The following is a 24,429-nucleotide window of genomic DNA, read 5'->3' as shown; positions in this document are numbered from 1 at the left end:
GGGTTCTGTGTGGGTGTGACTACGGGGGTTGTGTGTGAGTGTGTAGGGGAGGGTGTGACTGTGGGGATTATGCATATAGGGGAGAGTCTGACTGTGGGGTTGTGTGTGTGTGTGCGGGTGTGACTGCAGGGGTTGTGTGTGTGTATAGGGAAGGGTGTGACTGCGGATGTTATGTATGTGTGTGTAGGGGAAGGTGTGACTGCGAGGGTTGTGTGTGTGTAGGGGAGGGTGGACTGCGGGGGTTATGCGTGTATGGGGAGAGTGTGACTGTGGGGTTGTCTGTGTGTGTAGGAGAGAGTGTGACTGTGGGGTGTGTGTAGGGAAAGGTGTGACCGTGGGGGGCTGTGATGGGAGAGTGTGTGTGTGTCAGTGGGTTGTGTGAATAGGAGAGGGGTGTGATGTGAGAAACCATGGGGGGTTGTGATGGATGTGTTTTTAGTTATGAGTGTGTGTGTAATCAGGAGTGTATGTGAATGTGGTAACTTGTGATTTTATAGGAGGGTTATGAATATAGGAGGGAGTGTGTCGGGGGGACTGTGGGGGGTTGTGTTGGGGATGTGTGGGGAGTGTATAGGAATCTGGTCTGAGTGTAGGGGGTTGTGATGGGGAGGGAATGTAGTTGTAAATGTGTTGAAAGGTTGTGCATGTCAGAGATTGTGATGTGTGTGTGTAGCTGTGAGTAGTGTGTAGGGGAGAGTGTGTTTGTGTGGTGAATGTGTATGGGATTGGTGTGATTGTGGGGGATTGTGATGGGGGAGTGTGTGTGTATAGTGAATGTATAAGGGTTGTGTTGGTGGAGTGTGTAGGAAGGGGTGTGATGGGGCAGTGTGTGTGCTTGTGAATGTAGGGGGTTTTCTATTATTGTGGGGGTTGTGATGGCAGAGCGTGTGTGTAGTTGTAAATGAGTGTGCATGGGGTTCTGATCAGGAGTGTGTGTGTAAGGGTTGCGCTGGTGGAGTATGTGTGGGAGGGTTGTGTGTGCAGGATAGTGTATGTAGTTGTGAGTTTGTACATAGGAGGGTTGTGAGTTTAGGGGGTTGTGATGTGTATGTGTAGCTGAGAGTGAGTGTGTATGGGTTCTGACGGTGGAGTGTGTGTAGGAGGGTTATAAACATAGGGAATTGAGTCGGGAGAGCGTGTGTGTAGTTAGTGTGTAGTTTGGTGTGAGTGTAGGGGATTGTGATGGGGCGATGTGAGTGTAGTGGTTGTGATGGGGAGTATGTGTGTGTAATGAGTAGAGGGTTGGTAGTCAAGGGGTTGTGATGGGGGAGTGTGTGTGTAGTTGCGTGTTTGTATGTGGGAGTAAGCATGTTTGCAGGGAGCTGTGTGAGGCTGTTTGTGTGCCGAGGGGTTTGGAAAGCATAATCCCAACTATACATATAAAATGATGTGGTCTAAATTACCTGTTACCACTCAAGGAAGAGATCTTGGAGTCATTGTGGATAGTTCTCTGAAAACATCCACTCAATGTGCAGCAGCAGTCAAAAAAGTGAACAGAATGCTGGGAATAATTAAGAAAGGGATAGATAATAGGACAGAAAATACCATATTGCCTCTATATAAATCCATGGTACGCCCACATCTTGAATATTATGTGCAGATGTGGTCGCCCCATCTCAAAAGAGATATATTAGAACTGGAAAAGGTTCAGAAAAGAGCAACAGAAATGATTAGGGGTATGGAACAGCTTCCGAATGAGGAGAGATTAGTAAAACAGGAACTTTTCAGCTTGGAAAAGCGACGGCTAAAGGGAGATATGATTGAGGTCTATAAAATCATGACTGGTGTAGAGAAAGTAGATAAGGAAGTGTTGTTTACTACTTCTCATAACACAAGAACTAGGGGTCACCTAATGAAATTAATAGGCAGCAGGTTTAAAACAAACAAAAGGAAGTATTTTTCACACAACACACAGTCAACCTGTGGAACTCCTTGCCAGAGGATGTTGTGAAGGCCAAGACCATAACAGGGTTCAAAAAAGAACTAGATAAATTCATGGAAGATAGGTCCATCAATGGCTATTAGACAGGAATGGTGTCCCGAGCCTCTGTTTGCCAGAAGCTGGGAATGGGCAACAGGGGATGGATCACTTGATGTTCTGTTCATTCCCTCAGGGGCACCTGGCACTGGCCACTGTCGGTAGACAGGACACTGGGCTAGATGGACCCTTGGTGTGACCCAGTAGGGCCATTCTTATGGAGGGTGTTCATGTGCTGTGGGGTTGGGTAGGCGAAGGTGTGTGTGGGGGGAGTACTTTGCAGGTGGGGACTATATGGAAATACACATCGGCAGCAGGTGTGAGCGTGTGTAGTTGTGGGATTTGCGGGAAAGGGGTGGGTGAGTAGTTGCTGGAGGATATGGGGGCTGTGTGTAGGAAAGGGAAGGGGTTGTGATCCAGTTTGACAGGAGTGAGGCAGATCATTCAGGCCAAGTGACAGGGACAGAGGGAGCTCTGTGGAAGTACTGATGGGGCGGGGGTCTGGCCTTTCACAGTCACCCGATTCCCCATCCCTCTTCCAGCTTTCCACGCCCTGTAACTGTTGTTGCCCTGAATCCTGATTTGTTGTTCGCTACATTTCTTTGATCCAAAACCTCAGAAAACCACTGCCAGAAAACAATATTCCCTGCTACCTAACATCCAAGTTGTGTTTTACATAACCCACTGGCTCTCCTTTAAGAAGGGTTCATTGCTGGACGGGTTCTTTTTCCTATGTTGTTGCAGCAGTCCTGCTTCTCACTGTATCTTCTGAATTACTCCTCTTGCCTTTAGCTAAGCTTCAGATGTGAGACCCAAATCCAGTGCAGCAGCTGGCTTGTGGGAGATGGCATTTCTTTGACAGCTGCGGTTCAGAAATAGGGAGGCCAGTGTGTGAGTGCATGTCTCTGTCATACACTCCCTTTGCAATAAATACTTTAATTAAAAAAACAAATCGTCACAGGGCAAAAATAACTTGCAGCAAATTGCAATTAGGCCGACAATGTTGCCTGTGAACCAGTTTTACTTCCTAATAAAGAAGCGCAAAACAGATTAAAGAGAAAAGGGTACGTCTAAAGGGTAAAAAAATCAAATATGATTTTAAATCGTGATTGGCTTAAAAATTATTAATATTTTTATAGCACCGCAACATTTTGGGGGGGGAGGGAGGGTGTCTTCTTTGCTTTCTGCTATCTGAGACTTTAGGGTTCAGTTGCTTCATGTTTTTAAGCATTTCTCTTCAACCATAAGGACAAGAAAGTTACTTTTTTTCTTGTTTCCTTTTTAAGAGTCTCTTGCAATCTCATGAGTCCAGCAGCTGGAAATATCACGAATCTCGTGAGGCTCGCAATGAAATCTCGAGAGGTGGGAATGCTGCAAGAGTGACAGTGCGTCTCGTGATGCACGTGCCTATCCCTGCAAGCTCATTTCAGACAGGCTGGTATTTTTTTGGCTACTTAATAACTTGGGCTAGGTTGAAACCTAAACATGAATGGCTCTGCACAACCCTGTGCCATCCATTATGCCAATCAGGATGATTTTTAAAGGTCTTCTGCTGATATTTGTCCAGGGTGAGAGTAGAATTAGCTCTGCTGGAGGGAGGCATCAGGTATAAAACCCCATGAGCTGTCATGTACTAGTTATAATGTCCAGGTGGCAGCATTTCTTATGGGGATAGGCAAGAGGGGTTTGTTATTTCATCTGGGAGGATGTAGGAGTGACTCATAGAGACCCTGGCATGGGGTGAGGATGAGAGAGTGGGGGGCACACAGCTGCTGGTATGGGAGCAGAGAGGAATGGGAGGCATAGGGGGAAGGGAGACTGGAGGGAGAGGAGAATGGGGTAGCACACAGCCCCCAGTATGGGGAGGGAGAGAAATGGGAATTGGTGAAATGAGGGGCATGCAGCCCCGAGCCTGGGGGGAATGGGGGATGTTGGAGGAATGGGAGGTACATGCCCCTGGCATGGGGAGGTTGCAGGGAGTCCCTGGAATAGAGGGGTATGGAAGCGTGGTACCCAGGGAGCTGGAGATGGAGGGATGCGAGAAGCCCCTGAGGTATGCCGTGAGCTCAGCCTAGGCAAGCTACAAAGTGTGTACCCTCCTAATTAATGTCATTGCAGGGCTAGGCAGATTGTACTCTCTGAATTATTATCTGATCATTTCTGTTACAACCCCCTCAGCTGCTGTGCTAAATTTAAAGAGTATCCCACAACTGGAAGAGTTTCCCCTAAAGATGAGTGAGGCCCCCCCAGAATCTGACGAGGCTGGCTTAAAAAACACAGGGGCTTTTTTGTTTGCTTATTTTTATTTTTTTTAAGCGAGGTTCTTTTTCTTTGCCATCTGTTGTCTCAATCATGCTTTGCTCCGCAACCATGAAAGCTAGGAACCTACTTAAAACACACATGCCACACCTGAGAGTCACACCTAATCACATGCCTCCAGCAGCTGGAGCTTTAGGAAACACGCACCAAATATTGCCAGACTCACAATAAAATCACAGGAACTGGGTGTTGTTGGATAAGAAACTAGATGGACCAGCCCTCTGACCCAATATGTCAGATCCTGCCGGCCTTAAATGAGAATGATGATATTTCAGTGTAATCCCCAGTAGGTTGATCTGCTTTGCTGGACTCTTATCCTATGAGACAGCTCCTGCACATACCAATTAAGGCTAATTTCGTTGGTACTGTTTGCCCGGCCTTTCTTTCTCCAGCCAGTGCTTGTGTATGGCTTCAACTGGGAGGGAGGGGGGAAATAATCTCTTTTCCCTCCTCTTTGGCTGCTGTAAATCCTCCAACCCAGCAGATGTCTCTTCTGCAAACACAAAAGCTAGGCCAAGAAACCCAAGTTGCTTTTCTTTCCCCAGCAGCCTGGAGTCCTGTCCTTGATCAATTCACCCAGGGGGAAAAAAAAAATAAAAAATAAAAAACTTCCTAGAGAAGGCAGCAAAGTGGCATCAGAGAGTTCCAGGGGCGTGGGGGTGTTTTGGGCACCCCATGCAGGCAGGAGAGCTTGCATGCATCTATATGTGTGGGGGGAGGAAAGATACAAGGTTTCAGCACAGTAGTAGTACAATCTGGATTAGTTGCATTTACATTTGCACCAAGAGGGGTGGGGAGGAAGAGCAGCGGAGTGCTGACAACAAGACCAAGGTGAGAAAAGTCGTTCCTTGCCCTGAAGCAGCTTCAGAGTGAAATCTGCAAAGAAACTTTTACACCCAGATCAGGTAAAAATCAGGAGGCACGCGGCTTGCGTGGTGGGGAGTGGGACAGATGCCAGCTGTGAAAGAAATATGGCTGCTGAGGAACAGAGTTTGCAGAGGGTGTATGTGTATGGGAGGGGGGTAATCAGTGGGTTGTGATCACTGTCACATCTGTAATGTGGGGGGGGGGGGTTTGGAGCCGCAAGGCGACAACTCATTTGCTGGCTGTCTTTGGGGCAGGGGTGGCTGACTCAGTTTGGCTGGTGCACTGTAATAAAATACACCTCTACCCCGATATAACGCTGTCCTCGGGAGCCAAAAAATCTTACCGCGTTATAGGTGAAACCGCGTTATATCGAACTTGCTTTGATCCGCCGGAGTGCGCAGCCCTGCCCCTCCCCCCCCCCAGCACTGCTTTACCGTGTTATATCCGAATTCGTGTTATTTCGGGTCATGTTATATCGGGGTAGAGGTGTATTTGGGGGCTGGGGTTGTTTTTAAGAGCTAATAATCTCTCCTGTAGAGCTTTAAACCTGCTGCAGGCCGTTTCCCTAGTCCCCAGGGCAAGCAGTGTCTGTTTGCACGGTGCAAAAGCTTCGCTTTTAATGTCGGCCGGGGGCACCCATATGGGCAAACCCATCTTGCCCCAAGAGCAGCATGCTCCCAGATTCTGAAGCAGTGCAGAATCTGCTGCTCAGAACCCGTCTCTGGGGTTTGCCGGCGGTTTGTTTGCAAAGGGAACTCAGGACGATTATGGAAAAAATGCCCAGCCACCTAGGGTGCGGTGTTTCTACAATTAATGGACAAGCTTGGGAGCGTCTCTTTGTGTGTGTGTGTGTGTTGCAAAGCTTGAGACAAAGATTGCTATGTGGTAAAACACAAGGAGGGGTGGATCCAGAGGCTTGTGATTTGGCTTGGAGGAGTTATCCAAAGCAGGGGGAAAACTTTGCCGTGGCAGTGGCGGCCTGAGTTTATAAGGCAATGAATCGAGTGTGGGAAGTTTGCTGGGACCCTGACAGCTCTCTGGTTCCGGCCTAAGGCCTGCCTTCTCCTCCCCAGATGTTCCTTTTATTTCGCTGCGCTGGAGCGTGCAATCCTGGAGGAGGGAGGGGCTCGGAGAGAGACGCCCCTGGCTCTGAGTCCATGTTGGGTGTGCCCAGGAGAGCCACACAAGCCATGGTAGCTGCTGAGAGCCCAGACAACAGGACCCCAGTTAAGAAACTGGGTCACTCCAGGCTAAGCTCGTAAACCCGTAATTTGCAGTCAGAAGCGGCTCGTGTTCTGGAAAGGGGATGGGGGCCGTGGATCACCCTAGCTTGCCTGTTGAAAAGCTGCTCTCTTAACCCCATCTCTCACGGAGAATGGCGAGCAAGCGAGCTCTCTTCCTTGCTTTGCGGTCCCCATGACTCCGTCCCCTCAGATGATCCTACAGGACACAACAGTAAAAAGGTCAGCCCTCCCTTTCTGTAGCTATTTATAGAGCACCCATCCCCGTGGCATCTAGGTCCTGAGGCCTAGATATTTAAAGCCAGCTGCTCATGTGGGAACGGAGACCCCTTCTCCTTCCCACCCAGGCCTCTCCGACTTAACCCTTTCTATCCTGGGGCCAGCTTCACTGCCGGTGTAAATGAGTGCAACTCCGATTTCAATGCAGCGCCATCGTCCCATCGAGCCCCGTGGTTTCACCAGCTCTGATTCTAATCTGTGGTCTTGTCCGAGGGCTTTCAGAGCCAATTGCTTGCTGCCTGTACGAAGTAAATTACAATTCTTACCCATCACAAAATTTTTAACTGAATAGGGTTTGCATGTAAAGGCCCCCCCTCCCCCCTTGTGTTTTGGTATGTGGTTAGGTATGGGTATGTGCTGTTTTCCTCATTTTACAGGTGGGGAAACCGAGGCATGGAACTGGGAGTGCTTTACCCAGTGGGCTACGGCGAGTCAGTGGCAGAGATGGGGATAGAACTCAGGTGTCCTGCTTTCCCCACTAGACTGCAGGCCTGCTAGCCGTTTAGGACTGAGCCTGGACATAAGCAAGTGACCTACTCTAGTGGACTAAGGCTGGGGAGGAATTTGGGTGAAAAGTGTTTTCTCAGGGTTTCACTTCTGATAAGTTGCCTTTGTCAGCTGTGATGCAATGGCTGTTTTGACAGCTCCGGGGAGTGGCCCGGGGAAGGAATGTGAGATTCTGCAGCACGACATTGCCATCTCTTGTCATTTTTGGTTTTGTTGTTGCAAGTCTTGTGATATTTGATGTTTCTTAAAACCCCAGCTCCTGGCGTCACGTGGTGTGGGAGAATCTCAACTTTCCTTTTTTTAAAGTTTCTAGCCCTGGTGGTGGTGGAGAAAAGATTGAAAACATAAAACCGAAAGGCTCAGTCTCTTTGTCGCTGTTTACAGATCCAGACTAACACGGCTACCCTTCTGATACCTAAAGGCTCAGTTATTACTTGTATTATAGTCATAAATGAGGACCCCACTGTGCAAGGTGCTGTACAAACAGAAGAAAGAGAGGGCCCCCATTCCAAAGAGCTTCTAATCTAAGTATAATAAAAGAGAGAACAGATGTATACAGTCAGACAGGGGAGCACAAGGAGACAAATAATGGGCAGTGCTCTCAAAGGCCGAGAAGTGAATAGAAAGAACCCCACATCTATATTTAAAAAAAAAAAAAAAAAAAAAGCAAACCCCAAACAAATCTGTGATTTCTTTGGGATCCTGACTAGTGACTTTTATTTATTTTAGTACCTGGGGCAGGCAAGACTGGTGACAGCCCCGTGACTGCAAATGTTCTGATCGTATTTTCCTTGGGAAGAGACATCAGATATATACTTTTAAAGCAAAAGCATTTCCAGCTGGCAACAGGGCTGGCTTGACAGTCTCAGATCTCAAGTCCCCTCTATCACTGGCAAGGCATGTAACCCCCACTGCTTCTCCCACTGCCAATGTGCCTCAACCTTGATTTGGGGAGGGGTCCCCCAAAGGGGAAGCTCATGTCCGTGACCCATTCAGTCCTTAGTCTCGGCAGAGAGGTTACCAAGGAGGGTTCAGATGGTGTCTAAACTGCAGGTGGCTTTGAAAGCCTGTTTTCAGACATAAGACTACAGAGAATAAGGTGGAAGCAGGATGCTTCTCTCGTGAATGGTGGGCGCCTGGATCCTGTCTCTCTGTAATCTATCACAACAGACTCCATTACCGCTCGTGCTTTGGCATTAAGGGAGCTGGCAGTGAATTACAATGGCAAGACAGAATTCACAGCTGCGTCAGTATCATTTTCTACTGAGGGTACCACTCTGGCTTCCAAAGCCCTGTAGCTGGCAACTCTTCACCACTCTCCTTTCTCCCTGTAATCCCCTATGTACTCCGCATGCAAATAGAGGAAGCTTTAATGTATCCTGGCTGCTTTTAAGTGTGCTTTTAAATTTCTCTGGTCTTGATCCAGCAAAGCACTTAAGCATGTGCTTAACTTTTAAGCACAGGAACAGTTCCAGTTGACTTCAGTGGTACTACTAAGGTGCTGATAGTTAAGTATGTGATTAAGTGCTTTCCTGGATCAGGGCTGAAATTATTTGACTTTCCTCTCTTTTTTTTTTTTTTTAAAGCTGTGGTTGTAGCTGGAAAGGGGCGAACTTTACACGGTCGCTTTTTCTGTTCCGTTCGTGTGAATCAGATCTATAGACCTGACTGACTGAGGCAAGTTTTCAGGCCTGTTGCAGCTCTGAGCCTTGGTTGTAGTTCTTCATCCCTCGCTGGTAGAGCTGTCAACAGCTGACTGCCGAGGCTTTAGCGCTGCTCATGCCATCAGGAGGTGGGAAGAGCCATGAAGGAATTGTTAAGGGCTTAAATTTGCAACACCAACACCTGGGGAGTGGTGAGGGAGCATTTTTGACTTGTAAATCCAGCGAGTCTTAACGATCAAACTATCCTCGAAGCATACACTGTCAGCTTAACTTTGAGCTAAAATTTAGATCCCATATAAACAAATGGAGGGCCTCGTCCAAAGCCCATTGAAGCTACTAGGAATCTTTCCATTGACTTTTGGGTTGTCTACATGCTCAGGCTGTACCACTATAAAGCAGTAAACCTCCCACTCCTGGCCCATGTCTACGGTGCTTGGCCGGTGTAGCCATACTCTTCACACAACGCACAGTCAACCTGTGGAACTCCTTGCCAGAGGATGTTGTGAAGGCCAAGACTATAAGAGGGTTCAAAAAAGAACTAGATAAATTCATGGAGGATAGGTCCATCAGTGGCTATTAGTCAGGATGGGCAGGGATGGTGTCCCTAGCCCCTGTTTGCCAGAAGCTGGGAATGGGTGACAGGGGATGGATCACTTGATGATAATCTGTCTGTTCAGTCCCTCTGGGGCACCTGGCATTGGCCACTGTCGGAAGACAGGATATTGGGCTAGATGGACCTAGTCTGACCCGGTATGGCCGTTCTTATACTGGTATACTATACCAGCAAAGCTCTCCTGCAGTGGACGCCGCGGGCAGGTCCACACTTAAAAAGCTGCAGCTGCACCAGTGGAGCTGCGCCGCTGTAGCGCTTCAGTGAAGACGCTGCTACACCATTGTGTGAGCTTCTCCCGTTGGCGTCGTTAATCCATTTCCGCGAGAGGCGGAAGCTATGTTAACAGGAGAAGCCCTTCCCACTGACAGCGCTGTCTACACCCAGGGCTAGGTCGGTATAACTGCATCGCTCAGGGGGGTGGATTTTTCACACCTCTGAGTGATGTAATTATACTGATGTAAGTTTGCAGCGTAGACCTGGCCTATGTATAGGCAAGGTAAAGTGGCAAAACTGCACTTTGCTGGTACAGCTTATTCCAGCCTCTACCCTGAGCAAAACCAGCGATACCAGTAGAAGCACAATGTTGCTGGTACAGCTGTGTACACTCTAGGGCCTTTTGTTGGTACAGCTGTTTCAGCTCTTTGCACCCCTGACCGGCAGAAGTCTGTAGTGTAGACATAACCTTAGTGTGGACATGGTTATGTTGGTAGAGAGGTGCAGCTGTTTCTGTGGGTACGTCTATACTTACCGCCAGGTCCGGCGGTGAGCAATCGATCTTCTGGGATCGATTTATCGCGTCTTGTCTAGACGCGATAAATCGATCCCGGAAGTGCTCGCCGTTGACGCCGGTACTCCTGCTCCGCGAGAGGAGTACACGGCGTCGACGGGGGAGCCTGCCTGCCGCGTCTGGACCCGCGGTAAGTTCGAACTAAGGTACTTCGACTTCGAAGTTGCGTATCTTAGTTCGAAGTGGGGGGTTAGTGTGGACCAGGCCTGTGTGAGAAGGCGAATAAACTCTACTGGTATAAGGCATCTTTGTGCTGGTTTAACTGCATCCATAGTAGGGGTTGTACTGGTATAACTATTAAGGTTTTAAAAATAAATAAATCACCTCCTAACCAAAACGGATAGACCAGTATAAAAACTGGGATTCATAGTGATGTTTTTAATGCCAGAAGGAACCATTAGATCAGCCAGGCTGACCTCTGGGCTGTGTTATGGAGAGTTTCACCCCGTCACCCCTCTATCATGCGTGTAGGCTGTGTCTTTGTGAGCTTGGGATCAAGACTTTGAAGGGAAAAAATTGCTGTTGCCACTGGAAATTTCCAGTTGCTTACATGTTTGCAACCTAGACATTGCAACATTGAGATCCTGCACCAGAGAAAGTTACATTGGATTTTTTATTTTCAGTTTTAACACCTATCGAAGGAAATTTTTGTTTGACTCAGTAATTATTGTTATATTTATTTATTTCAAGAGCGCCCAGAGGGCCAAATCAAGAGCAGGGTCCCAGTAGTGTGGGCTAGTGCACTGGATTGGGACTCAGGAGACCTAGATTAGAATTGTAGAATATCAGGGTCGGAAGGGACCTCAGGAGGTCATCTAGTCCAACCCCCTGCTCAAAGCAGGACCAATCCCCAGACAGATTTTTGCCCCAGATCCCTAAATGGCCCCCTCAAGGGTTGAACTCACAACCCTGGGCCAATGCTCAAACCACTGAGCTATCCCTCCGCCTGACTCAGCCGCTGGCCTGCTGGGTGGCTTGGGTGGATTTGAATGAACTGAAGCAGTTGGTTTGGGATGGGGTAGGGAATCAGTGCTTTAGGATCAGCATGGAAAAAAGGCCCAGAAATGGGAAATGCAGCCAAGTTTCCAAAAGGGGACCGATGCTGCTGGCCTCGTTTCTGGGGCGCCAACTTCAGACACTTTTTAAAGGACCTAGAGAGCAGGTTCGCAGCTCTGCCTGATAAACAAGGCCCCCTTAAGGCATCTGAATTTGGACACCCAAAAACTCTGGTTGCTGGAAAGTCCTGGCCTGTATTGCTGTGTGCCAAGCAAAGCTGATATCCGTTAGGGGTGTGTCTGTCCAGCTGCAAACCTGTAACGATTATTGGAAATCTCATAATGGAATTATTAGCTCATCTTTCTCTTCTCTTGTGTGTGTTTATTCAGTGAACAGGGAGGAGTCTTGCTACTGGAGCTCCATCTGACAACTCCAATGCTGCCGATCCCCCAACCCAGTTAAATCCTGAAACCCCAACCCAGTTAAATCCTGAAACGGAGAAAAACAGCTACGGAAGAAAAACTGGAAAGGCAAGTCAACGCACTAGGTGGAAAGACCCACAGATCAGGTCAAAACAAGATAAGAAAGCACCAGCCCTCTGCTCTGTTGACATAACCTCAAGGCTAGAGAGAAAAGGACGTTGGGTAAAGAATTGAGAGGAATCAGGAGATTCCAGACCACTGATAAGGCGAGAATTAGCCAAACAACCCCACTGACTTTGCTTTTTTTATTTTATGACTTAAAAATACTTTTTGTAGGAAAATCTTTGCTCTATAGATTGAAGGGGCTGGGAACAGACATTTTCTATAATTACATCAGGCTCTTTTTGCAAACTAGTTGTTCTGTCTTTGTTTTGTTTTGAGTTAAATCTCTCCCCTTCTTTCTAGATTATTGTTACTTTTCTACACTCAGAAAAGTATTGAGACGCCAGTTGCAGACACACCTTTTTTTTTATTTTTTAAAGGTGATTTTGAGCTATAATTATCCAAAGTACACACACACACACAGCAGGTGGAATATTGCATTTAATCAATGCTGAGTAATTGAAGTTAAAACAGGAAAGGAAGAGGGATTGGGATTAATTTGCTTTGAGGAAATTGATCGATAAGGGATAGGCCAGGGATCAGTTTGGAATCAGGTTTTTTTGGGGAGGGGGGGACATTTAAAAAACCAACTTTCATAGAAACTTCAAAGTGCCTAACAGATTTTTTTTTTTCTTCAATACCCTGGATTGACCAAGCAGAACTAAATAGATTCTGGAACAAGAAGTAGACCATTTTAAAAGGAGTTATTTATTATAATCTTATCCTTTTTAGATATACTTTTTTTATTAATTTGAACAAATTTAATGGGAAGGAAGGGGAATCTAAATTAATAGACAGGAAGAGGAAAGCTCTCTGAACCTGATAAATGAATAAGAGTTCGTTTTGCTTAAAACACACTAGTTTTATATCCTTGAAAGGAACATAGCCCTTGATTGTTACTGGACAGACTTGACGTGTTTGTAAAGGCTAGGTTGAGACGTGAGGATTTTTATTTTTTTTTTCAGAAGCAGGTTGTGGTGGTTGTTGTTGGTTACCCCCCCTCCAGTCGTGTTCAGTGGAATCGGCTTCCCTGAGAATTTGTAGAGTCAGGGACGGGAGCGAAATACGCGACAGTCAGACAGCAGCGGAAAGTGAACCGGGATTGCAGCTGGTGCTGCTTGCCGGAGAGGGACCAGCCCGCGCGATCCGCTCCCTGCCCCGGTGAATGTACTAAGGACACCGAGGGGCACTGTGGAAGGGGTTTTGTCTGGGCCAGATGGAGCCCCGACTCGAGCAGGTGGATCCCATGGCTACGAAAGGGGACGATGTAAACACGGAAGTCACCACACCTGAAATCTGCCAAGCCCCTCTGGGGCTAGAGGAGGACACTGCTGGCATGGGGGATGGAACCCAGGCTGCAGCAGGGCAAGGCCGCATGCTGAATGGGCAGGAGCCAGGAAACCCAAAGGGGATTGGGGTAACGCATAGCGAGGAGGCTCCTTCTGGACAGGGCAGCTCGAGCTGCCAGCAGGCCGCAGGCCGGGAGCATGAGGACACCCCAAGGAAGGATCCGTCCCCGAGAGCAGGGCCCAGTGACGAAGCCAGGCGGCTGGAGCGTGGGGAGCCAGAAGGAAGAGCGGACCCCAAAGAGAAGCAGCCTCCCCCGAGCGGGAGCATCCAAACGGGAGGCGTCGACTCCCCGCCAGACGACCCCATCTCCAGCCTTAGCCCAGGCCCCGCAGAGCAGGCGTCTGACGCCACCAAGGCCCGGCCCCCAGCCGGCGAGCCTGAGCCTGACTTCTATTGCGTGAAGTGGATCAGCTGGAAAGGGGAGAGGACACCCATCATCACCCAGTGTGAGAACGGGCCCTGCCCACTCCTGGCCATCATGAACATCCTGTTCCTGCAGTGGAAGGTAGGTGGGAGCCAGGGGAGGCCCAGTACTGCCCTTCAGAGCAGGGGCGCTGGGCACGAGGAGGGGGCGGTAAGGACCTAGAGATCGAATGTAGTTCATGTGAGAGGCTGCTGTCTAGTGGCACGGAGGAGGCTACTTGTACTGAGAGGTTGGATGGCCCGAGGGTTAGGACACTGACCTAGCACTGGGAAGACCCAGGTTCAAGTTCCTACTCTGCCACAGACGCTGAGACACCAGTCATTAGCATCTCCATGCCTCAGTTTCCCCAGATGTAAAATGGGGATAATCGCCCAGCCCCACATGGGTGCTTGAGGCTATAAAGTACTCAGATACGATGAGGCCCAGATAGGTATCCAGGACACGGGGGAAACCTGCCGCAAGGGGGAACTTAATGGGTGGTGCTAGCTACCTGCTGTTGTGCACGTGTGGGAAACGTGCACCATGCTCCTCAAGCTGCTGTTGTTCTGCAGCCGCTGAAGCGTTGGCGTTCTGAACTCCCGTTGTCAGGGTTCTTGCCGGCGCCAGCCCACTGAAGTTGGTGGAAAGACTCCTATTGCCTGCAGTGGGCTTTGGAGCAGGCCATGGGTATCCTGGGATGTGTCTGACATTACGGTAAAAATAAGTCTAGTCAAGTCTCATGCTTCAGGGCACCTGCTGGCTACCGCAGGGATCAGGAAGGATTTTTCTACCTCCGTGCTGTGTTGCTAGGTAGCATGGCCCAGTGGATCAGAGCCTGAACTCGGGAAACCTGGGTTCTATTCCCAATCCTGCCGCTGATTTGCTGTATGACCTTGGGCAAGTCACTGCCCCGCTATGTGCCTCAGTTTCCCCTTCTGTAAAATGGGGATAACGTGACTGATGCGGTGTGGGAAAGTGTTTAGCAATTGATGGATGAAAAGTCCTGTAAGTGCCACCTTATGGTGGGGTGGTTGTTTTATTGCCATCTTCTGAAACATCAGGTGTTGGCTGGTGTTGGTGTGGGTTTCCTGACATGGGATAATGGGTTATGAGGGCTAATGGTCTGAATCAGTATGGCAGGAGGCAGACTAGATGGACCAAGTGTCTGACCCGTTATGGCTGAAGCGGGGCTACCGGGTTAGCTGGACCATCTCATGTGGCATGGCAGATCTACGTAAGGATGTTATTGGTATTGATTATCCCTGTGCCCTGATTCAAGGGGAAGCCTCGAGGGTCAAAACAGTGCTGGGAGAGAGGGTCCTTCGCTAACTTCCCCACCCCCCCTCTGTCTGCAGGTGAAGCTCTCCCCCCAGAAGGAAGTGATCACGTCGGACGAGTTGATGGCGCATCTCGGTAAGTGGTGAATTCAGGAGAGCCCCTGAGGGGACTGGGCTTTCCGGAGCTATGCTGTGTTCCTGGGGCGCTCAAGATTCCCATCCGCTTCTCTGGGAATTCTAGGTACACAAAGAAGAAGACAGGACCGGACCCTCCTGCCTGCTTGTGTGGGTGCCTTTCTCCCCTGCCCCAAACACAAATGGGAAACGGGCTGCATTTAGTGCGTCTCTGTTCTGTTCCCCCCACCCCACTCCCTCCATCCCAGTCTTCATCCCCTGATCCCATCAGGACCATGCTGCAGGGCTAGACTGAGAGCCATCAAAGGGGCCTTTCCATTGAAGCTGTGCAGGAATTGCCATCTTCACCATAATCTAGATCCAGCCCACGCCCAGGGATAGGCCAAGCCCTTGCCCTGGTCCTAGAGGCAAAAAGGATACTCCAGTTCCTGGCTCTGCCACAGACTCCCTGTGTGACCTTGGTCAAGTCACTTAGCCTCTCTGTGCCCCAGTTTCCCCATCTGTACAATGGGGATAATAGCCCTGTTCTGGCTCATGGGGGGGGGGGGGGGGGGCTGTGAGGATAAAAATATTAGAGAATGGCACCCAGGTATTACGGTATTGGGGGACTATATAAGTACCATCCATCAGTAATAGGGACTGGGTGTTTTCTTGTCTCAAAGGCGACTGCATCTTATCCATCAAACCCCAAGAGAATTCGGAAGGGCTGCAGCTCAACTTCCAGCAGGTGAGACCATCTGGATCCACCCCCCACACACCTTCTGCAGAGTATCGAGGGAGGTCCGGGCGGCAGGGTTTAAAAATGCCTATCCTGTCATCCTGAACCGCAGCCCCACTGCGAGGGGGAGAGACCTGGCGTGCTGCAAAAGGAATCTGCAAATCAGGGAGCTGTGTAGCTAGCAAGAGTAGTCTAGCAGTTAGAGCGCTGGACAGGAACTTGTTCTGCCATTGGCCCGGTTGATGCCCTTGTGCGAGCCACTTAATCTGCCCGATGCCTCAATTTCTCCACCTATTTAAACAAACAAAAACCCCAATGTGTGTGTCTATATGAAACAGGGATGGGCAAACCGTGGTTCCCGAGCCACATGCGACTCTTTTACAATTAGTGAGCGGCTCGCGGAGCCCTCCATGCTCCCCCCCCATTCTCCACCTACCAGACTTGAGCCCCGAGCCCCGGCAAGTGCCTCCCGTGGGGCAGAAGCCCCAAGTCCTGGCAGGTGTGCCCAAGTTCTTGAGCTTCTGTAAATTGTTCTATGCGGCTCGGAGGGTCAGTGAATTTGGCCAGCCCTGATATAAAATAAAATAAAAGTTATTTAGGTAACACTTTCCATCTGGGTTATAGGGATTAAAAAAAATTCCACGCTCACATTTGTTGCTGGTGAAGGCCAGATAGGTGCCTGAACGCTTAGATAAGTAGCAGACTAGTTGATTGAGCAGGCAGCGGCGGGCAATTTCAGAGCTGCATGCTGCTCCATCTTCCTTCGCCCTGTGTCCACACTCGGGATGCCTTCCGCCTCTACGGCACTTTCCACTAGGGTGAGAGAGGAGCCACTGAACCTAAAGGAGAGTGTTGGCTCAAGAACAAATGGGGATTAAACTGGCCAGGAGTCAATGGAGACTGGAAATTTAAAAGCGGGTTTCTAGCCATCAGAGGAGGGAGGTTCTGGACCAGCCTCCAATACGAGGGGGAAATGGCCTAACTAGTGTTAAGATGGAGCTTGATCAGTTTCTGAACGGGCTGACGTGGCAGGGTTGTCTGTGCTAGCAGGAACGCTGGACTCAGTGACCCAGAAGGCCCCTTTCAGACCCGTGTCCTCCGTTCCACACGAGCATCTTGTCTGGATTTCGATCCGCTGTGCAGCCTCCTTTAGTTACTGTATGCAGCACTGGTTACCCCAGCCCCAAGAGGATAGGGCAGAACTAGTGCGGGGTTCAGAGAAGGGCAGTGAGAATGGCTGGAGGCCTGAAAAGACTCTCCGGTGCAGCGAGATTAGAAACATTGAGATTGTTTTACCTTACAGAGGAGGCAAATGGCGGGGAGGGATAGCTCAGTAGTTTGAGCATTGGCCTGCTAAACCCAGGGTTGTGAGTTCAATCCTTGAGGGGGCCATTTAGGGACCTGGGGCAAAAATCTGTCTGGGGATTGGTCCTGCTTTGAGCAGCAGGTTGGACTAGATGACACCTGAGGTCCCTTCTAATCCTGATATTCTATGATTCTAAGAGGAGACACAGTAAAACCATATGCAGTAATGAATGGGACAGAGAATGTCGAGCAGGCACTTCTGTTCTCCCTCATTTATTTGAGAACAAGGGGACAGTCGATGAGATTGAAAGGTGGTAAATTCTAAGCTAATAAAAGAAGACGTGTGGTTAACCTGTGGAACTCATTGCTGCTGTAGGCCACTAAGGCCAAGAATAGAGCACAGCTCAAAGAGGAGTTGGGTGTCTATATGGAGAACAAGTATAGCCAGAACTAGAATAGCTAATGCTGACTATATGAGCACTGGAAGGGAGACACAACTTCAGGGTTGAAATCCATCTCTGTAGGGGCTAGGAGGAGCTGTTTGGTGAGGCTGGTCGTCCCACATCTGCCTCCTGTGGGGTTTGTGCACCTTCCTCTAAGGCATCTGGAGCTGGCCATTGTGGGAGTTGGGATACTGGGCTCGGGTGGGCTCAGGTCTGATCCAGGCTGGCCATTCCTACGCTCAAAGCACTTTGCAAGCACTAATGGCTTGTCTACACGGGGAAATTGATCGGCATAACTAGTGCCGAAGAAGCTCTTCCAGAGCAGCTGTCCTTGTGGATGCTCAGTTCCAGAATAAAAGTGACTTTATTCCAGAATAATTACTCCGCTTTGGAAGTGCACTGATTATTCTAGAGCAGAGTGACTCTTGTTCTGGAGTGGCGCGTCCACACGGGGAGCGATTCTGGAGTGGCTCCTCTGGTCAGTTTCTCTGTATAGACAAGTGCTGACTGAGTCTCACAGCTGCCCTGCTAGGAAGTTTGTGACAGTAGTGCCCGATCCGGGATTGGGACCCCATTGTACTGGATGCTGCGCAGACCTCACAAGAGACGGTCCCTGCGCTGGGAGGACACAGATTGGTGAAGTGAGGGGCCAGAAAGGGAACCCGAGAGTCCCGACTCCCAGTTGGTACTGCTAGGAACGCTAGCCGAGGATCAGGCAAGTCCCAGAGAGACTCTCCCTGCTCGGGAGTGCTTATGAACGATGTGACGACAGGATGAAAGAGACCGACGAGGCAGGGATAGGAGGAAAGCAGGAATCCCAGCCCCTCCCTTGCCACAGCTCCTCTGTCTCCTATCTATACAAGGTGCTGTCCTCTCTCTTTCCCGACTCCAGAACGTCAACGATGCCATGATGGTCCTGCCCAAACTGTCCACGGGGCTCGACGTGAACGTGAGGTTCACGGGCGTCTCCGACTTCGAGTACACCCCGGAGTGCATTGTCTTTGATCTCCTGAACGTCCCGCTGTACCACGGCTGGCTGGTGGACCCGCAGGTGAGCGCTGTTGCTGTAAAGTCCACCCTGTGCCTCGAATGGATACAAGCCAGAGCCGGTGTGTCGGTGCATGGAGGGGGGTGGAGCAGGGGAGGGGGAGACAGCGTGATCTAGTGGATAGAGTCCTTAACTGATCCTTGTAGCACTGACTGGCGTCTCCAGCTCTGGCACTGCCCTGCTGGGTGACCTTGGACAAGTCACATCCCTGCCCCGTGCCTCAGTTTCCCCATTGCAAAGTGCTTTGAGATCTGCTGGTGAAAGAGCAATAGGAAAGAGCTAGATGGCATTATGGTTATTATAGGAGCGGGGACAAAGGCGGGGACAAAGGCAGCTGTAAATTCAGAGGGGGTTTTAGGAATTGACGAAGCTGAAGTCTTGTCCAGAGCTTCTTAATTCAGGTTCTTATGGCTGCTGGTAGCTGGGAACATCTGGGGGGAAAACGAAAGGTTTGGAGCCCGCTCAAGGGCTGTCACTCCACACACCCGTCCACGTCAGCTCCAAGAACAGAGGGGACGGTCTGTGGGAGGGGATGGTCTAGCCGGGCAGGAGATGGTGCATTCTGTCTCTGCAACGTTGTGGGTCGTGCCAAGCTGACGGCAGTTTCGGCCCCGACTGCAGAAGGAAGTCGAGCCCAGCCCCCAGATAGCGGGAGAAGAGCTGAAATATCTCTGGGACCAAGAGCCAGTGTTTGGGTCGAACCTGAGACACAAGGGCGAGCGGGTGGGTCGGGGAGTTTGCAGGTGAAATCCTGGCCTTGCTGAAGCCGACGGCAAAACTCTTGTGGGCTTCAACAGAGCCAGGCTTTCTGTGCCTGTCGGCTGCTAGTTTGAATCCAGCCGGGCTGGTAGTGACCAAGCACTCTGCCCCCCCCGGAACGGGGCTCCGGTCCCATTTTCAGAGCAGATGTGTCCGGATTGCACCCCCAAAAAGCCACCAACGTAAGAGCCGCCCTCGTTGGCTCCCCAGCAGAGAGCTGAGGATGAAGCGGGCCACTCTGGCTGAGCTGTCCCCATACAGAAGGATGGGCTGCCTTCTTCCAGGACAAGTGGGGGCAGGGGAGCAGTGTGGTGGCCCGGCTGTCCCAGATCCGGGAATAACCAGGGGCCCCGGTCTCCTGTCTCCTTCATTTACAACTCAAAACCAAAGGTGCAGCTAAAAGACCAATGGCGACACCAGGGCAGGTTTGCCCCATTGCTGGCAGCGGCACAGAGGGCAGGCAGCCTGCACCGCCCCGAAGCAGGGGCAGTGGGCACCCATCTGGCCCTTACTGGACCCTCTGGTTCTTCGGCCCCCCTTGGGGCTTTGCAAGGCAATGGATAGCCAGAGCGCAGGGCTGCGCCAGAACCCTGGATTGGGTGCAGGGCTGGCTCTGCTTGAGGGGAGCATCCCCTTGAGGGGCAGAGGGGCAGGTTGCACGGGCATTAAACTCCCTGTGCACCGTCCTCGCTGGCGCAAAGGGGCCGCAGGGTAGCGACCGGTCAGGCCTGCGCTTTCCCTTCTGGTCTGGCTTAAAAAAACCCTCTCAGGAGCCCTCCTTGGGCCATCTCCTTCCCCCTCCTCCCTTCTCCTCCAGAGCCCAGACGCAGCCCAGGCCGTGGGCACGCTGAGCTACAACCAGCTGGTGGAGAAGATCATCACCTGCAAGCACTCGAGCGACCCCAACCTGGTCACCGAAGGTAAATCCCCATCCCCCGGAGAGCTTGACTCCCCGACCTGGGCACGGGGGGGACCTCCTGGGTGCTGGGGCTCCCCTGGCCTTCGGGGGCTCCTGACGTTAGGGGCATTGTGAGGGAAGAGATTTCAGATCTGCAATGGGGTAGACCCCGTGGCCAGATTCACCCCTGCACTGGTACGGGGGGAGGGTACAGTCTCCCCTAATCAGGGGTTACGGGAGCCTGTGCCACCCTCAGGGGACCCCCCCCGTGTGCCAGCGGAAGAGTGCAGAATAACCAGGGTTCAGGCTTGCTCACGGGCAGCGAGGAACTGGGGCTCCCCAGGGAATCGGAGGATGTGCATCCGGCTCTTTGAGGGGCCTGGCTGCGTTGAGGGCGGGGGTGCTGCAGGTGGGACACTCCCCCTCACCCCATTTCCACCAGCCCACCCAGTGTCGGCAGGTGGGAAAAGCTCAGGGAGGAGCCACCCTGCTCCTGGCTGCGTTTCCGTTCAAGGCCTTGCTGGGTTGCCCTTGCTGGCGTCAGACAACCGGGCCATCAGGTTGCGCCCAGGAGGGTTAGCTGGGGACGAGGCATCAGAGCCATTCCCTGGCTGCCTGGGCAAACGCTGACTCCTCTACAGGCATGGAGGGAGCTAAACCACTGCTCGGCAGAGCACCTGTACCCCCCCACCCCAAAGGTATTTCCTCCCAGCCCCTACCGCTGCTCGGTGAAGCTGCAGCTTGTTCGCTCTAGGCATGTGCTTCCCAAGCTGTGGGTCGCTAGGCAGAGTGGCCCAGTGGGTAAGGCGCTGGATTGGGACGCAGGAGACCTGCGTTCCATTCCCTGCTCTGACACTGAGCAAGTCACTTCCCTTCCCTCTGTCTCTGGTTTGGTAAATGGATTTAGCTACTGCCAGTCAATTTGTAGATGCAAGCTGAACCGGTTTCACACCCAGCATCGGTTCACCTATGCTGAGCGCCGGTCTAACCTCCCCACCCCGTTCACACCTGCACCCCACCCCAGCTGACAACTTGTTTCTCCGCCCCAGGCCTGATCGCCGAGCAGTTCCTGGAGTCCACAGCCACCCAGCTGACCTACCACGGGCTGTGTGAGCTCACGGCCGCGGTCAAAGAGGGGGAGCTGAGCGTCTTCTTCAGAAACAACCACTTCAGCACCATGATCAAGCACCAGGTCAGCCCGGCCCCTTCCACCCACACCTCTGCGGGGGCTCTGTGGCTGGGGAGGCTCCAGGAAAGGGTTAATGGGCTACTGAAGGCCCAAATAGAGACATTTGGGAAACAGAGGCACAGCTGCTGCCCCAGCACAGCCCTTTATGGCCCGGTGCGGCATTTGTGGCAGCCGTGCCTCAGTTTCCCCAGTGTCTCTATTTGGGCCTTCAGTAGCCCATTAACCCTTTCCTGCCTTGCATGGAGGCTTGTGTGCCCCACTAGAGGTGGGGTGATGGTGACCCCTTGATTGCGACGTCCCCATTGTGAATCACAGGCTGCTGCTCCGCCCGCCCTCCGAGGGCTCTCAAGTGGACGCTGTCTCTTATTCATCTCTCCACAGGGCCACCTATATCTGCTGGTCACGGACCAGGGCTTCCTGCAGGAGGAGAAGGTGACCTGGGAGAGCCTGCACAACGTGGATGGGGACAGCTGCTTCTGTGACGCCGAGTTCCACCTGAGCCACACCCTGGGGAAGGAGGCGGCCGGCAGCTCCCCCCAGGAGCAGAGGCAGGTGGACCAGGTAGGAAACAAACGGCTCAGCGGAGGCCCGACTGCGCTGGGAGGTGGTTAGTTACAGTATTGTAGCTCAGTGGTTAGAGCAGAGGGGGCTGGGCTTCAGGACTCCTGGGTTCCTTTCCAGCTCCAGGCAGGATATGTGGCCTAGAGAATGGAATTTGTAGCTCTCCTGCTCTTCTGACTGAAATGTGTCACCTCCAGGAATCGATATCTACTGTAGCAGGATCCTTATCTTTAGGACAATGTTGTCTAGCGGTTAGAGCGGGGTGACGCTGGGAGCCAGGGCTCCTGGGAGCTGTCCTGGGTGGTCAGTGAGGGAGATAGGAGCTCAGGATCTCTCTGGGTGGCTCTGTCTCTTAACCCCTCTGAGCTTCCATCCCCCCCTGCACACACACTCCCCATAGAGCAAGGCTGATAGAACCTCTGGGGGCGGGGAGAGGGGGTCATGACCTAGCCCAGAGCCTCCGAGCCTTCCAAACCCCCCTCTCCTGATAACCGCTGCTAAAGTGAATTCATGCAGAGGCCTGTTGAGACTGACGTATCTCCTCAGCGACTCGTCTCTAGTTCCTGCCCCTAAGTGTTTTGCAGCACTGTTAAATGACTGCTGCGTTGCTCCCCAGAGGTGGCCGCATGCCAGCGCTGGGCGAGTGATCCTGTACGTGCACAATTTGTGTAGGGCTTTGGAACCCTCTGGGATATAAGATCTCCTTCTCTTCCGTGTATCTCACTCCCTGGAAGTCCCAGCACTGACCCCGTCTTTCTCCCCCCCCCCCCCTTGCCCCCAGGACTACATGATAGCCCTGTCCTTGCAGCAACAGCAGCAAGGCCCCTCTGCCCTGAGCGACCTAGAGCTTGCGCGCCAGCTGCAGCAGGAGGAATACCAGCAGCAGCAGCAGCAGCAGCAGCAGCCAGCGACGCCTCCTGCGCAGGTAATGGGCCCCGGCCTCCCTCCCAGAATACATTGCAGCCCCATCCCACTCCCCTGCTATGAGGACCTTCCTTCCTCAGGGATTCTGGGGAGCCTGTCAGCACTGCTCCTAGACCGGCCAGCAGGGGGTGCTGTGGGGGCGGCACCCTCCTACGGTGAGCGAGACTCGAACTCGTGCCTGCATGGTGGGGCAGGGTGGGTCCATTCCAGCCTCCCTTTAACCCTCCCACCCAGGAGTTGCTCAGCCCGACCGTCCCTCTTGTGTGGGGATGACGCGCCGGTCACACTTGGTGGTGCTGGGACTGCTACTCCGTCCTGTGCGATTCTCTCTCCTCCTCCCCACGGCCTAGCTGCGGCCCGCAGGCCTTTGCTCCGTGGCAGAGGGCGGAGCGGGGATCTGCGGCTTTGCATGGGAATCTAACTCCAAAGCCTCCGTGTTCTCCGCTGCAGCAGCTGCTGCATCTCTCAGGACAGCGACTGGAGCTTGGAAGTGAGGCCGGGCACCTGGGTTCTGTTCCCAAGCCCGTGGAGGGTGCCAGGGGGGAGATGCCTATGGAGGGTGCAGTCCTGGAAGTGGGGACCCATTGACTCAGATTCCTAGCTCTGGGAGGAGTACTGCCTAATGATTAGAGCAGGGAGCTGGTGCCAGGACACCTGGGTTCCATCCCTGGCTGCGCCAAGGCCATGTGCCAAGTCACTTCCCCTCTCTTTGCTTCCATTGCCTCCTCCTAGGAGAGGCTATTGGTGGGGAGGGGAATGGGACTGGTCTGAAAAGCACCCTGAGATCGCTGAAGGCAGCGGATGCTTTTTCGTCTCCTTGGTTTCAGGGGAGAGCTCAGCCGTCCGGCCGGCCGGCCGGGGAACGCAGGCAGAGACACAAGCAGGAGTCGGACTGCGTCCTCCTCTAGAGCCGCTCGCCCCCTGCCTGCTGCTTTCGGACCCCTCGCGCTCCCACGGTCCTGCCGCGTCACCGTAAAGACTCCCAGACGACAGCCCCTGCGGGGCTCGCCTCACCTCGCCTCCGGTTCCCCCGCCCGCCGCCCTCCCCTGCACAGGACCCGCGTCCCTAAGAATTCGGTCCTGGCTCCCGCACTGCGGGGGTGAAACCTCGGGCCGTGCTGCTGGCGTTTCCCCGGCCCCTGGCCTGTGCATCGCAGCGCGTGGGGGCCGGGAGGGACCTCGCAGGGCAGAGTCCAGCTGGGCTGTGCATCGCCTGCGGTTTCTCCTCGCCCCCGACGCCCTCAGCTGTACCTCGCACTTCTGAGCTCTCACCAAAGATGCCGAGTGTTCTCCTCTCCCAGCTCACGCCGGGGCCAGGCCTGGGGCTGCTTTCACCCCCGCTGGCACCCTCTGAGCTTCCTACCTGCAGAGCTCTGTGGTGGAGGCAGAGTTCAGTGATCAGAGCCCGGACTCCTGGGTTCCATTCCCAGCTCCGGGAGCGGAGTAGGGTCTAGTGGATAGAGGGGTGGGGCTGGGAGGCAGGACTCCTGGGTTCTATTCCCAGCTCTGGGAGTGGAGTAGGGTCTAGTGGATAGAGGGGTGGGGCTGGGAGCCAGGACTCCTGGGTTCTATTCCCAGCTCTGG

General features: G+C 52.3%; 1 protein-coding gene across 1 annotated transcript; it reads left to right on the top strand.

Moving 5' to 3' along the window:
• The first annotated feature begins 12,804 nt into the window (after positions 1-12,804).
• On the top strand, positions 12,805-24,321 carry MINDY1 (MINDY lysine 48 deubiquitinase 1). Its single transcript, XM_029912475.1, has 9 exons — positions 12,805-13,690; positions 14,944-15,001; positions 15,663-15,727; positions 18,359-18,517; positions 20,091-20,193; positions 21,221-21,363; positions 21,742-21,921; positions 22,703-22,846; positions 23,673-24,321. Exons 1-9 carry the CDS (start codon positions 13,052-13,054, stop codon positions 23,751-23,753), a joined length of 1,572 nt encoding a protein of 523 aa, XP_029768335.1. The 5' UTR covers positions 12,805-13,051; the 3' UTR covers positions 23,754-24,321.
• Positions 24,322-24,429: the final 108 nt, after the last annotated feature.

Source organism: Terrapene carolina, unplaced genomic scaffold (genome assembly GCF_002925995.2).
Source record: "Terrapene carolina triunguis isolate 2854851 unplaced genomic scaffold, T_m_triunguis-2.0 Scaffold227, whole genome shotgun sequence".
Classification (NCBI taxonomy): domain Eukaryota; kingdom Metazoa; phylum Chordata; order Testudines; family Emydidae; genus Terrapene; species Terrapene triunguis.
Note: the sequence above shows the minus strand (reverse complement) of the source record. Positions and strands in the feature narration are given on the sequence as shown.

Coding starts and splice junctions, on each gene's coding strand:
- MINDY1 (XM_029912475.1), top strand. CDS start 13,052: ATGGAGCCCCGACTCGAGCAGGTGGATCCCATGGCTACGAAAGGGGAC. Junction 13,691..14,943: donor TCCTGTTCCTGCAGTGGAAG/GTAGGTGGGAGC, acceptor CTCTGTCTGCAG/GTGAAGCTCTCCCCCCAGAA. Junction 20,194..21,220: donor CCCCAACCTGGTCACCGAAG/GTAAATCCCCAT, acceptor TCTCCGCCCCAG/GCCTGATCGCCGAGCAGTTC.